At 46.5% G+C, this 12,321-nt stretch overlaps 1 protein-coding gene across 1 annotated transcript in view; it reads right to left on the reverse strand.

Annotated features, from left to right (window-relative positions):
- The window catches only part of WDR88 (WD repeat domain 88), a 154,967-nt gene that overhangs the window by 17,980 nt on the left and 124,666 nt on the right, over positions 1 to 12,321 (reverse strand). Inside the window, exons 14-16 of the mRNA XM_029610667.1 lie at positions 11,061 to 11,158; positions 2,018 to 2,041; positions 43 to 135 (exon numbers count right to left, since the gene is read on the reverse strand). Coding sequence (XP_029466527.1) covers positions 43 to 135; positions 2,018 to 2,041; positions 11,061 to 11,158 — 215 coding nt within the window. The remainder of the gene's footprint in view (positions 1 to 42; positions 136 to 2,017; positions 2,042 to 11,060; positions 11,159 to 12,321) is intronic.

Raw genomic sequence — 12,321 nt, forward strand, 5'->3', positions numbered from 1 at the left:
TTTTTTTTTAAGGTGTGAATTTTGTTGTGAGTTAATGCCCACCTGAACAGTCTGCGTAGTCCCATCCTTCAGCACAGGTGCACGTGCAGTTCTTAGCATTCAGGATCCCACAGTTCTTGCATTTTAAAGGACATGCTGTAAAAGCAGGAAGGTGATATTTTCAATGAATGCAGAAATGCAAAACAGAAAGCCTAGAAGGGTTTATTTTAAGAAAAGCTGAAGTGCTATTTATGCAATTTATGAACTAAAGTCTTACTTAAATAATGTTTATATTTGGGTTAAGATGCAAGTGTGAATAGAGAGTAACTGTTTAATTCTGAATAACCTTGTCTCATTTTTTCTTTTTTGGAGAGAGCTGGGGGATGAAGTTTTCTCCTACTCTTTTGAGTTTCCAGCTTATTTGGAACTGGAGCTGGAATCTGGTGCCAGAAGCCTTCATTTGCAACGATCTGGACGGGAGGGGATTCCCCCCCCCCCCCCCCCCCCCCCCCTATTTTATATCCCTCTCATGTAACCCAGTCACTTCAGCAACACTCCTCAGCTGGGAGCCGGATGCCAGGCCTCCTTCTAGAACCCTAAAAAATCACAACTCTGGCCACTAGGTGTCACCATTGCACACCAAGACTCCCTCCCACCCAGGGCTGTGAACACTGCCTGGGCACAACATCTCCAGTCCCAGCCCGTGCCAGCCAAGTTGGTGATCAGAAGACCTGAAATGGGACTTGAACTTGGGTTTTTCCCGCATGACAGCGCACAGGACTGCCACTGGGCAGTCCCATATCCAACCTTCCTTCTTGCCTTGCAAACAATATATATATATTCATGCTAGGGTGGCCAGCTGGCTCTATTTTTCCCTCCCATAGACTAGTTTTACCCCATTGCACGTGTGTACTTGTAATTGAGTTTCCGTGCGATAAGTAGAGCTACCAGTAGGATCAGGTTTCAGGATCAAATAGGGCCCATTATTCATGCCGTGACTGCTAGGCACTAACACAGAGGGATTGCCCTAGATGACAGCTACCCTGTGGCATTTATGTAAGAAAGATCAGCAGAGTTTAACATTCTGTAAACACAGAGTGACCATACAGCTTCATGTCCAGGGGAAGCAAGAGAAGCCAGGCCTTGTTTTAGCCCATTGCATACAGGGAAATGTAGTCCTGCTTTTCTTAGGGACCTGAATAGGGTAAAAAGAAGTATATCTTGTGTGGGGTAAAAGCAAGAGTGGCTGAGATTGGGTGTCCCCCCCCCCCCCCCCCCCCCAGGGCACCCGATCTATAAAGGAGCTGAATTTGCACTGGAGGCCTTAAACTCTGGCAAGGTAAGGTACTGATGTGTCATGCTGGAAGCAATGCACGCAAACATATCACATGCATATTCATTCGGGATATTCTGAAAACATGACCGGCTGCCAGGTCGAGGTCCAGGGTCTCCAGAAATCCAAAAATGAGAAACCTGGCATAGAGAATATACCCTCCTACAGCGCGAGTGCCCACAGAGAACTGTGTGGCACTCGTGCAGAAATCCAGGGCTTTCTGAAACGTACCAAAGGACAGGAAAGTATAATGGAATAAAAACAAACAATTATATATAGCTTAGGCCCGGATGTCAGAACAGGCAACGCAGGCAACTGCCTAAAGCACTACATGTTGAAGGCGCCAAATATCCAGACCCCAGAGGAGCCTACTTCTGCTTGGGGAGCCACCGGGGCCCTTTGCCCATGGGCGCCAAAATCTTAATTCCGGCCCCGATTATAGCACATTACATCTATTCCGTGGCTTGATCTTTGTGGATGTCATTCATGTGGCACCGCTGGCAGACGCAGCACGGCCATGACATCCCCGACCTTCTAAATATCACAAGGGCCGCATCCAGCACTCGGTATAAGATGGAAGCGCACGCAAGGAGCAGGAGGATTCCAGGGCTCTGCAGGAAGGATAAATGGCCCAGGGCACGCTGTTTACCCTGTGAATTCCTAAGAAAGCTGGTCAAAGAAAGGGCACAAGGTGTTTTCTCTTACCGCATGTTTCATCAGTGCAGGCGACTGTCAGGAGGAAAGAGAGCAAGATTAGTAAATAACTAGGGCACCGGATGCTGGATTTTAAGAATATTTAGCAGCACATGGCACAGCGAGTTTTAAAGCAGCATTGCTACAGAGGTGGTGCCAGCCTATCAGTACACTGCACTCAAATAAAAACGCACAAGACAGCCTCATAGAGTCTAGAAAAGAAAACATTTAAATTTTGTGTGTGTGTGTGTATGTATGTGTGTGTGTGTGTGTGTGTGTGTGTGTATATACGTGTGTGTGTGTGTATGTGTGTGTGTGTATGTATGTGTGTGTATACGTGTGTGTGTGTGTGTGTGTGTGTGTGTGTGTGTGTATGTGGGGGTATGTATGTGTGTGTGTGTGTGTGTATGTATGTGTGTGTGTGTTTGTATGAGTGTGTGTGTGTGTGTATATACGTGTGTGTGTGTGTGTGTGTGTGCACAAGACAGAAATGTTTGCTTTCCTTTGGCGGTATCCTAAGTCCAAGCTTCCTGCGCTCCGTCAGCCATTCCCTGATGAGGCCCAAAATAGACCAGAGAGTCATCAGGAGCCCAGGACTGGACTTGCATGGCACATGTAAGAAACCTTCAGAATCCCAGAGAGAATGGTCTCCTTCGTATACTGACGCTGTCTGTCCACCACCCAGACTCTTCGTCTCTGGATTCATGTTTGATGTTTACAGAAGTTATTGGCTCTTGTTGGTTCTTCTCGGACCAGGGAATGAATTGAAATGTTTTGTTGGTACAGAAGCATGCAGGGTACTGGAGATTTTCCTTATTCCAATTTCTGGCTTCTACCCTGGGTCTTCAGACAGCTAAGATCCAGTACTTGGGAATTTTAGCCTACTGTTGAATTTGCAGAAAACTCTTTGTCTCTTTCTCTTTGTTATTATGAAATATTTTGGAAAACATCTCTACTTGCCAGGTTCTTATGGCCTGGATTGGCCACTGTTGGAAACAGGATGCTGGGCTTGAAGGACCCTTGGTCTGACCCAGTAAGGCATGTTCTTATGTTCTTAAGCTGCCATGTCACCACGAGTAGCAGAAATGACATCTCACACACGCACACACACACACATACACACACACTGGTGTCCTATTTTTCTGTGTAGTATTTGTAGTCCTTAGCATCTGTAATATCACTTATGATACTTGCATTCATTTGACCTCCATTCTGTGTGTAAGGCTGTCCCAAAATTGTCCCTTACTAATAGCATTAGTGTCCCCACTGTCACGGGAGCATGATTTAGTAAAGCGGGTGCAGTGGTTGTCAGGCACTCCCCAGTGGGAGGTGTCTTGAAGTAGTAGGCAGAGCTGTTCTATAAAACTCCAGGCACTCATGTTAGCTCCTGCTTCTTTTATTCTTATCTTCGATCTCCTGTCCTAGTAAGGTGGCTGGGACTCTAGCAGTGGCGTATGGAAGGGGGGGGGGGGGCCCACACAGCAGGAAGATCGGCGGGGCCGTGGTGGAGTTCATCTCACCACGGCCCGAAGAAAAAGGGCACATCCAAACCTGCAGGTGCTCCTCCTCCTTCCTGCCTGGCCCCGGAACAAAAACGCTGACGGAGTTGCACAGGCAGGAAGGAGGAGGCGCATCGGCTGCATACAAAAAAAGAGGAGGAGGCCCGGTAGCAGGGCCACCGCAGATCCCTCGTCGTGGGCAGCCTGAAAGGATCAGGGCTGCCGCAGAGCCCATCCCATGGCGACCCACGAAAGAGGCCCAGAGGCGAGATAGAGGCTGAGAGCCTGTAGAGAGTGTGTGTGTGTGTGTGTATGCATAAGAGGGAGTTGAGAGATTGTGTGTGTGTGTGTGTGTGTGTGAGAGAGTGAGTTGAGAGACTTGTGGACCTGAATATTTGCAGAGACAGCATGTGACAGAGAGCCCGTGCTTGAGCAAGACAGCATGTGGGAGTGAGAGAGCATGTGCAAGGGAGAGACAGTATGTATGTATAAGAGACAGCATGTGCGAGTGAGAGCTGTGGATGCGAGAGACAGCATGTGAGTGTGAGAGCCTGTGTGTGTGTGCGAGAGAGACAGTGTGTGAGAATGAGAACCTGACTGTGTGTTTGAGGGAAGAAGACAGATGGAGAGAAAAGAAATAGAAAAAAAAGACCCTGTAAAAGGAATTGGCAAAAAAAAACAAGAAAGGGAAGGAGGAAAAAAAGCCTGTGACCAACCGATTAGAAAACTAAGATCAGACAGCAAAGGTAAAAAAAATAGTAATAATTTTAGTGATTGGCATATGTTATCTTTGGGAATGTGCAAGAGTAGCACTTTCTCTATGCGGATCTCACATTGTATGAGATCGGCATGAAGGAAGTGGAAGCCCACAAATATTTAATACCGTGGAGCCTGCACAGAGGAGGCAGTAGAATAGGCTTCAGTGCCAGTAGCAGCGATCGGCGCCTCCCCAATAGCCACGCGGCAGCAGAAGAATGAGAGAGGCTCCGAGATTGCTGGCAAAAGAAAGTGAGGGGAATCTGCCTTCAGTGTGTGCATGTATATGAATGGGAGCCTGTCTGTGTGTGAGAATGCATGGGTGCCTGCCTGGGGAGGTGTCGGTGTATGAGAATGCATGGGTGCCTGCCTGGGGGGGTGCCTGTGTGTAATGGGTGCCTGCCTGGGAGTGCGTGTGTGTTTGAGAATGCATGGGTGCCTGCCGGGGGTGTCTGTGTGTGAGAATGCATGGGTGCCTGCCTGGGGGTGTCTGTGTGTGAGAATGCATGGGAGCCTGCCTGGGGGTGTCTGTGTATGAGAATGCATGGGAGCCTGCCTGGGGGATGTCTGTATGAGAATGCATGGGAGCCTGCCTGGGGGTGTCTGTGTATGAGAATGCATGGGTGCCTGCCTGGGAGTGTCTGTGTATGTGAATGCATGGGAGCCTGCCTGGGGGTGTCTGTGTATGAGAATGCATGGGTGCCTGCCTGGAGGTGTCTGTGTATGAGAATGCATGGGTGCCTGCCTGGGGGTGTCTGTGTATGTGAATGCATGGGAGCCTGCCTGGGGGGGGGTGTCTGAGTATGAGAATGCATGGGTGCCTGCCTGGGGGGGTGTCTGAGTATGAGAATGCATGGGTGCCTGCCTGGGGGTGTCTGTGTATGTGAATGCATGGGAGCCTGCCTGGGGGTGTGTCTGAGTATGAGAATGCATGGGACCCTGTCGGGGGGGGTCTGTGTATGTGTTACGGGCCCGACCCACGGAGGTCCGCGGGCCGGCCCTTCACCTACCCCGGGTCATCTGGTTGCTGCCGCGGCGTTCCTACGGCCTAGTAAGACCGGTAGAGTTTCTTCACAGCGTTCCCTCTGCGAGGGAGACACCACCAACGTCTGGGCTGGCCCTGCCCCTAGGCGCGCTTGCGCACGGGGACCCGACTCTTAAAGGGGCCAGCACGGGAAATAATCAGCACCTCCCAGGAGTGACGTCAGACGCTTCCAGGGTATTTAAACCCTGCACCTACTCCACTCCTGGCCTTGCAATGAAGTTCACTCCTTTGAGAGTTACTAGTTGCTGCTTCCGACTACTGGCTTCTGAACTCAGCTTCTGATTACTGGCTTCTGACTTTGGTTTCTGACTACTGGCTTCTGACCTTGGCTTCCGTCCACTGGTTCCTGACTCCGGCTTTCATCCAGGAGGCCTCCTAAGTCCAAGTGGCTCGGGTCCTCACAAGCTCCTCTCGGGGGGACCTCAGGCTTCCAGTGGTGAAGATCCCTCCAGTCTCCTACCCTGTGCCGCCTCCCGGCTTCGACTTCCACTGTGGGTCTTTCCACGATGTGTCATCATCTGTCCCAGCCAGCTCAAGCGTCCACGAATCCAACAGTATTAGAGTAAATGGGTGTCTTCCTGGGGTCTATCTGTGTGAGAATGGGTGCCTGCTTGTGTGTGTGTGTGTGTGTGTGTGTGTGTGTGTGTATGTGTGTGTGAGAATGAATTGGTACTTGCCTGGGGGTCTGTGTGTATGTGAGAATGAATGTGTGCATGCCTGGGGGGGGGGGGGAGGGTATGAGAATGAATGGGAGCTGCCTGGGGTCTGTGTGTGTGTGTGAGAATGACTGGGAGCTTGCCTGGGTGTGTGTGTTTGTGTGCATGTGAGAGAGCCAGTGAGAGTGTGTGTGTATATATGAGAGAATCCAGGGGAGAGAGGGTCTTAGAGCCTGAGAGTTTGTCAGTCACTATGAGAGAGAGAGAGAGAGGTTGTGGTGGGTATAAGAGCATGTATGTGTGCCTATGTGACAGTGTGTGTGTGAGAGAGAATGGACATGTGAGTATGTGTGAGAGAGAGAGGATAAAGTTTGTGCACTCCCCTAACCCCCTAATCCTTGACGAGCTCAAGGTGACTGGAAATCAAGAGTTCCCAGGTATGGACAGCAGGTGCTTTTTTAAAATCCTTATTAGTATTAATTACTGGCTGTTATTTGATATTTGTGCTGTTTTGAAATATTTTATTAGTGCTTGGGAAATTTATTTTAAATGTATATGATTTTAATTAATAGAAATAATTCTATTTATCAGTAGTTTTAAAATATTCTTTTATTAGTATGGTTTTACTATGATAATTGATGCTTTATGTTTCTTGATTTTATTTGTTTTATGAGGAATGGTGGTTCTGTTTTTCCATTGTTACAGAATCTGGCTTCTTGGGGTTTCTATTTCAGTTTTTGTCTAATTTGTGATCCTTTATTCTGTTTTTGGTGAGGGTCTGGCTCTGCTCTGTGTATGTGACCATGATGAGAGATTCTGCTAGCATGTAGTGTCTGTGTAGGGATCTATAGCAATCGGGGTTGTTTTGTTTCCTCAGTAGGTGGTGTATTGGTATTCTGGGACCCAGTGTAATATTTACCCTTGCTTTTTCACAGGTAGGGTTATTGTTGTTTGAGTCCTTGGTGTTATTACTGTTGTGTTACAATGGGATTGCAGTATAGATTTTGAGTGTCTTTTTTGCGAGGCTTTGTGTTAGTTCACAATGTGCCTGGCAGTGGAAGGTGTTTGTGCTGCTGTTACTGTGAGGTGACACCAGCATTTGAAAATATAAGAAAATGCCATACTGGGTCAGACCAAGGGTCCATCAAGCCCAGCATCCTGTTTCCAACAGTGGCCAATCCAGGCCATAAGAACCTGGCAAGTACCCAAAAACTAAGTCTATTCCATGTAACCATTGCTAATGGCAATGGCTATTCTCTAAGTGAGCTTAATAGCAGGTAATGGACTTCTCCTCCAAGAACTTATCCAATCCTTTTTTAAACACAGCTATACTAACTGCACTAACCACATTCTCTGGCAACAAATTCCAGAGTTTAATTGTGCGTTGAGTAAAAAAGAACTTTCTCCGATTAGTTTTAAATGTGCCCCATGCTAACTTCATGGAGTGCCGCCTAGTCTTTCTACTATCCGAAAGAGTAAATAACCAATTCACATCTACCCGTTCTAGACCTCTCATGATTTTAAACACCTCTATCATATCCCCCCTCAGTCTTCTCTTCTCCAAGCTGAAAAGTCCTAACCTCTTTAGTCTTTCCTCATAGGGGAGCTGTTCCATTCCCCTTATCATTTTGGTAGCCCTTCTCTGTACCTTCTCCATCGCAATTATATCTTTTTTGAGATGCGGCGACCAGAATTGTACACAGTATTCAAGGTGCGGTCTCACCATGGAGCGATACAGAGGCATTATGACATTTTCCGTTTTATTCACCATTCCCTTTCTAATAATTCCCAACATTCTGTTTGCTTTTTTGACTGCCGCAGCACACTGCACTGACGATTTCAATGTGTTATCCACTATGACACCTAGATCTCTTTCTTGGGTTGTAGCACCTAATATGGAACCTAACATCGTGTAACTACAGCATGGGTTATTTTTCCCTATATGCAACACCTTGCACTTGTCCACATTAAATTTCATCTGCCATTTGGATGCCCAGTCTTCAAGTCTTGCAAGGTCCTCCTGTAATGTATCACAGTCTGCTTGTGATTTAAATACTCTGAATAATTTTGTATCATCCGCAAATTTGATAACCTCACTCGTTGTATTCCTTTCCAGATCATTTATATATATATTGAAAAGCACTGGTCCAAGTACAGATCCCTGAGGCACTCCACTGTTTACTCTTTTCCACTGAGAAAATTGACCATTTAATCCTACTCTCTGTTTCCTGTCTTTTAACCAGCTTGTAATCCACGAAAGGACATCGCCTCCTATCCCATGACTTTTTAGTTTTCGTAGAAGCCTCTCATGAGGGACTTTGTCAAACGCCTTCTGAAAATCCAAATACACTACATCTACCGGTTCACCTTTATCCACATGTTTATTAACCCCTTCAAAAAAAATGAAGCAGATTTGTTAGGCAAGACTTCCCTTGGGTAAATCCATGTTGACTATGTTTCATTAAATCATGTCTTTCTATATGCTCTACGATTTTGATCTTGAGAATAGTTTCCACTATTTTTCCCAGCACTGAAGTCAGGCTCACTGGTCTATAGTTACCCGGATCGCCCCTGGAGCCTTTTTTAAATATTGGGGTTACATTGGCCACCCTCCAGTCTTCAGGTACAATGAATGATTTTAATGATAGGTTACAAATTTTAACTAATAGAGCAGAAATTTCATTTTTGAGTTCCTTCAGAACCCTAGGATGCATACCATCCGGTCCAGGTGATTTGCTACTCTTTAGTTTGTCAATCTGGCCTACTACATCTTCCAGGTTGACAGTGATTTAGTTCAGTTCGTCTGACTCAATGAAAAGGCATGCGCTAAATCTAAAACCAATCACTCTGAGCGACCAATGAAAAGGCATGAGCTAAATCTAAAACAAAAAAAACCCCAGCCTTGTGTTGTACTGGGAAGCACCAGAACACATCACACGAGCCTGAGGGCCTTGAAAGACTTTTCCCCCTGCCTGGAAAGGGCCAGGGAAACATGCGGTGTTTAGTTGCTTCGCTGCTCCCAACAGTGCCCCTGTAGGCTCCTAACTGGTGGGCCAGGGCTTAAATGGCAATTTCAGATCAGTGCACAGGAGTATTTCTTCATGGGGCAAAGATAAATAACCTCCCAGTTGGTCCAAAGATCTTTTCTGAAGCATGAGAAATGTCACCTTGGGCTGACTATCTCCAGCTGGTCAGTCATTTACTAAGCTCAGGAATTTTGCAAACTTGAAGCCATAGTCCCAGGCCTGTTCTACATTTAATTTCAATAAATGCAAAACACCATCTATATGCTCCCCTTGTTTAAAATTAAAAACCATAAATTGATCAAGTTATCTAATCTAGAAGTTAAGGTGGAGGAGAACGCAAACGATGCAGTAAGACGCGAGCTCAAAACGGGCGCTCGTATGGAGCGTCCACTGTCCTAACGCGCACGCAGCCACATCCCCTTGGGTGCCCCCTGCAGTATTTAAATGAGGGAAATCAGGGCAGCGTAGAAAAGGGCGCGCAAAGGGGGACTTGTGCATCTGTAGCCTCTGTAGTGCTCAAAGGAGTAGATTGCATCAGGCGCTCCAGAATTGCAACGAGCGCTCAATACGAGCATCCATTTTGATTGGGCTTATTTCTGGTAACTTTGCTGAGGTTTATTTTAGCAGGCGCCCATTGTTACGGGCATCTAAATCGTGTGGCCATAAGAAAAGCGCACGACTTTTTCGTTGATACAACATACATACTGTATATTTTTCTCCACTATAAGCAGTAAATTTAAGAGTCAGGATGATTCTGAGGAGAAGGACACATTTATCGCAATAGAAAGGACCATATTTGTTAATGTTTCTCATCAGCCCTTGACTGCGAGTTATGTTCACCTCCAGAGCTGGGGTTAAATTCCCCGCGTTAAGAAGTGTGTGTTGTGCGCCCAGCCTTTGGGTGTGCTTTCCTGCATTGGGTGGTCATAGCTAATGTCCTCATCCACATGGAATTTGCATGTGATTGGCGCCATCGGGAATGCATTTGTTAGCGCGTGCGTTTTGGACGCGCTAATCTCCTTACTGCAAGGGACGCTAGTCTTGCGTGCCCAAAACAGGCCCCCGTGCACTAGGCTGGGCGCCCCTTATTGCATCGGCCTCAAAGTGACTGAATTTAATGGAAGAGAAAACTAAGAAATCTGAAGAGAACTTTTTAATGAAAGATAAATGCTCTTTTGCCTAATAAAACTGAGAGCATAGAAAATATAATTGAGGTTTATAAATATTCCTACTTCGACTACAGTTACACCATTAGAATTACTTACGTCTGAGATTTTAAAGATACCAGAACAGACCCTTTCATCTCCTTTGCTTTGTTAAGAAGAGAGGGGAATCAACAAATACGGATTTCCTTTGATTTTTATAAAGCCAAAGCAGGTATTGGAGGAGGTCATAGAGAATCCCGTTCCAGCGACACTGACCATTCGTCTTGTCTTAGATCTGGGTAGGGTTGGGGTTGGGGTTGGGCTCTCACCCCCGTCTCTTCTTTAAGCATCGGCAAATCCATTTCCTTAACAGTAAGGTCAGAACATTGCTGGACAGAGCGTGCGCCACGCAGAAGAAAGAAACGTAGTCAGTTCTTGTTGGTAAGACCTGGAGCTTTCTTTTGTGGATCAGCTTTCCACGTCAGCCTGTCATCCGTAAGATATGCATTTTACCAGACTTCTCAGTCCGTAGCTTTTTTGAGTTACAAAGTGGTGGCCTGAACCATCTCCTACATCTTCTTCCACGTCCCTTGCTCAAATTTGATCTTCTGGGTCCTCAAACGATATGCTGCCTGTTCTTTAGACCGTCTTCTTTTTTTTCTTTAGCCATTTTTGGTCTGATTCCCTGGAGTTATGTATTCGCCCTCCTGTTAATTAGTGAACCAGTAGCAAGGATGACCGTTTCTTTCTCTCTTTTGAAAATGTTAGTGTCATTTTTTTTTTTTTGTGTGTGTGGTTGTGTACAAGAGGGTATTTTCTTTGTTATGTAGTAAAAATGTCTAATAAAGTCAAACAGACAAACTATAATCAGGACATAGCAAAAGTGGAAAGTTTTGTTTTTTTTTAATGGAAATTTTATAACTCTTACTGCAAAGTCTATCATCACACCAGCCATGTCCGGAGTCGCATTTGGAGCACGGCTCTCCGCGGATGTAGGGCTGTTTAGGATATAATCCCTTGTTACCTCTGCAAAAATGAAAAATTATACCGTGAGCACAGAGCGACACTGACAGATGGACATTCCAGCCCTCGGCAAATCATTTACTAGCATAAACGTAAACATCATGAATTAATATCAAACTACTTTAAACAAGGGAGGCGGGGAAAGCCATACACGTGCATGGATTTTGCAGTGCTTTTCAACAATATCTTGTTACAAATGCCCCTAGCCTGCTCAGGCCCTGATCATTTTCAATAGGGAAACTTGCAGGACCATGGTTTGGCCTCGCCCCCTCAGCTTTCGAGCCAATTGGTTCAGTTTCGTGGAAACTAATATCGTGCCACCTGATGGGCAAGATGAACTTGCCACCACAGCTCTTTTGCATCCCTCGTTGAAAAGCACTAAAAATGTCAAGATTTGTTGCTTCATCAAAACAGATATCGAAGCAGTGAAAGAATATTTTAATAAAGTCTGCTTATAAATAACCGTTGCATCGCACTCCTCTAGCAAGATCTGCCTGGTGGTAACAGAAAGATGGTGGTTGGCATGACAAGCATATACTTTGTTGAACTGAAGGAAGTATCTGCTTCATGCACAAATCAAATCATTTTAGCTGGCACAGCTGCCTTTCTTTTGCTGCCAGCGCGTTCCTCTTCCTCTGCTCCTACTGCTGCGGACGTGAACTGCAGCTCAGCAGGACATAAAAGAGTGTCACACAGGGTCCAGGGAAGATCGGAAGAGGAGATTTCGCTGTAGAAAGTACTGAAAAAATGGGGATTTCAAATATGAAATCTCTTCTAGAGGGGACCGAAGAAAAATGTGTTAGGGGGAGGGGGGTAAATTGAAGGCCTGTAGCAATAATTTGATCAAAGGTCAGGGTGGGGCTGGTGAGCCGAGGTGCGCATTCATAGGCCCTGAGGCAGGCCTGCTCCCAACTCTTGCACTGGCTTCCTGTTACCAGGGGAACCCTGCAAGGGTAGGGCCCACCACAGTGCCCGAGGGCGCACGTGCCTGTCCACAGGCCCCTTTCGGACTTTTGGCCCAAGTTACTGCCGCGGGCCCAGCTGAAGAGGCAAGACTGCAGCTGAAGGCTCTGAACTGAGGGGGAGACACAAGGCGGGTGGCCAAGGGGAAAGATGAAGATCTGGACAAGAGCCCACACGCCCTCCAATGATTTCTGGGTGGGAGA

This window comes from Rhinatrema bivittatum, chromosome 7 (genome assembly GCF_901001135.1).
Source record: "Rhinatrema bivittatum chromosome 7, aRhiBiv1.1, whole genome shotgun sequence".
Taxonomy (NCBI): Eukaryota; Metazoa; Chordata; class Amphibia; order Gymnophiona; family Rhinatrematidae; genus Rhinatrema; species Rhinatrema bivittatum.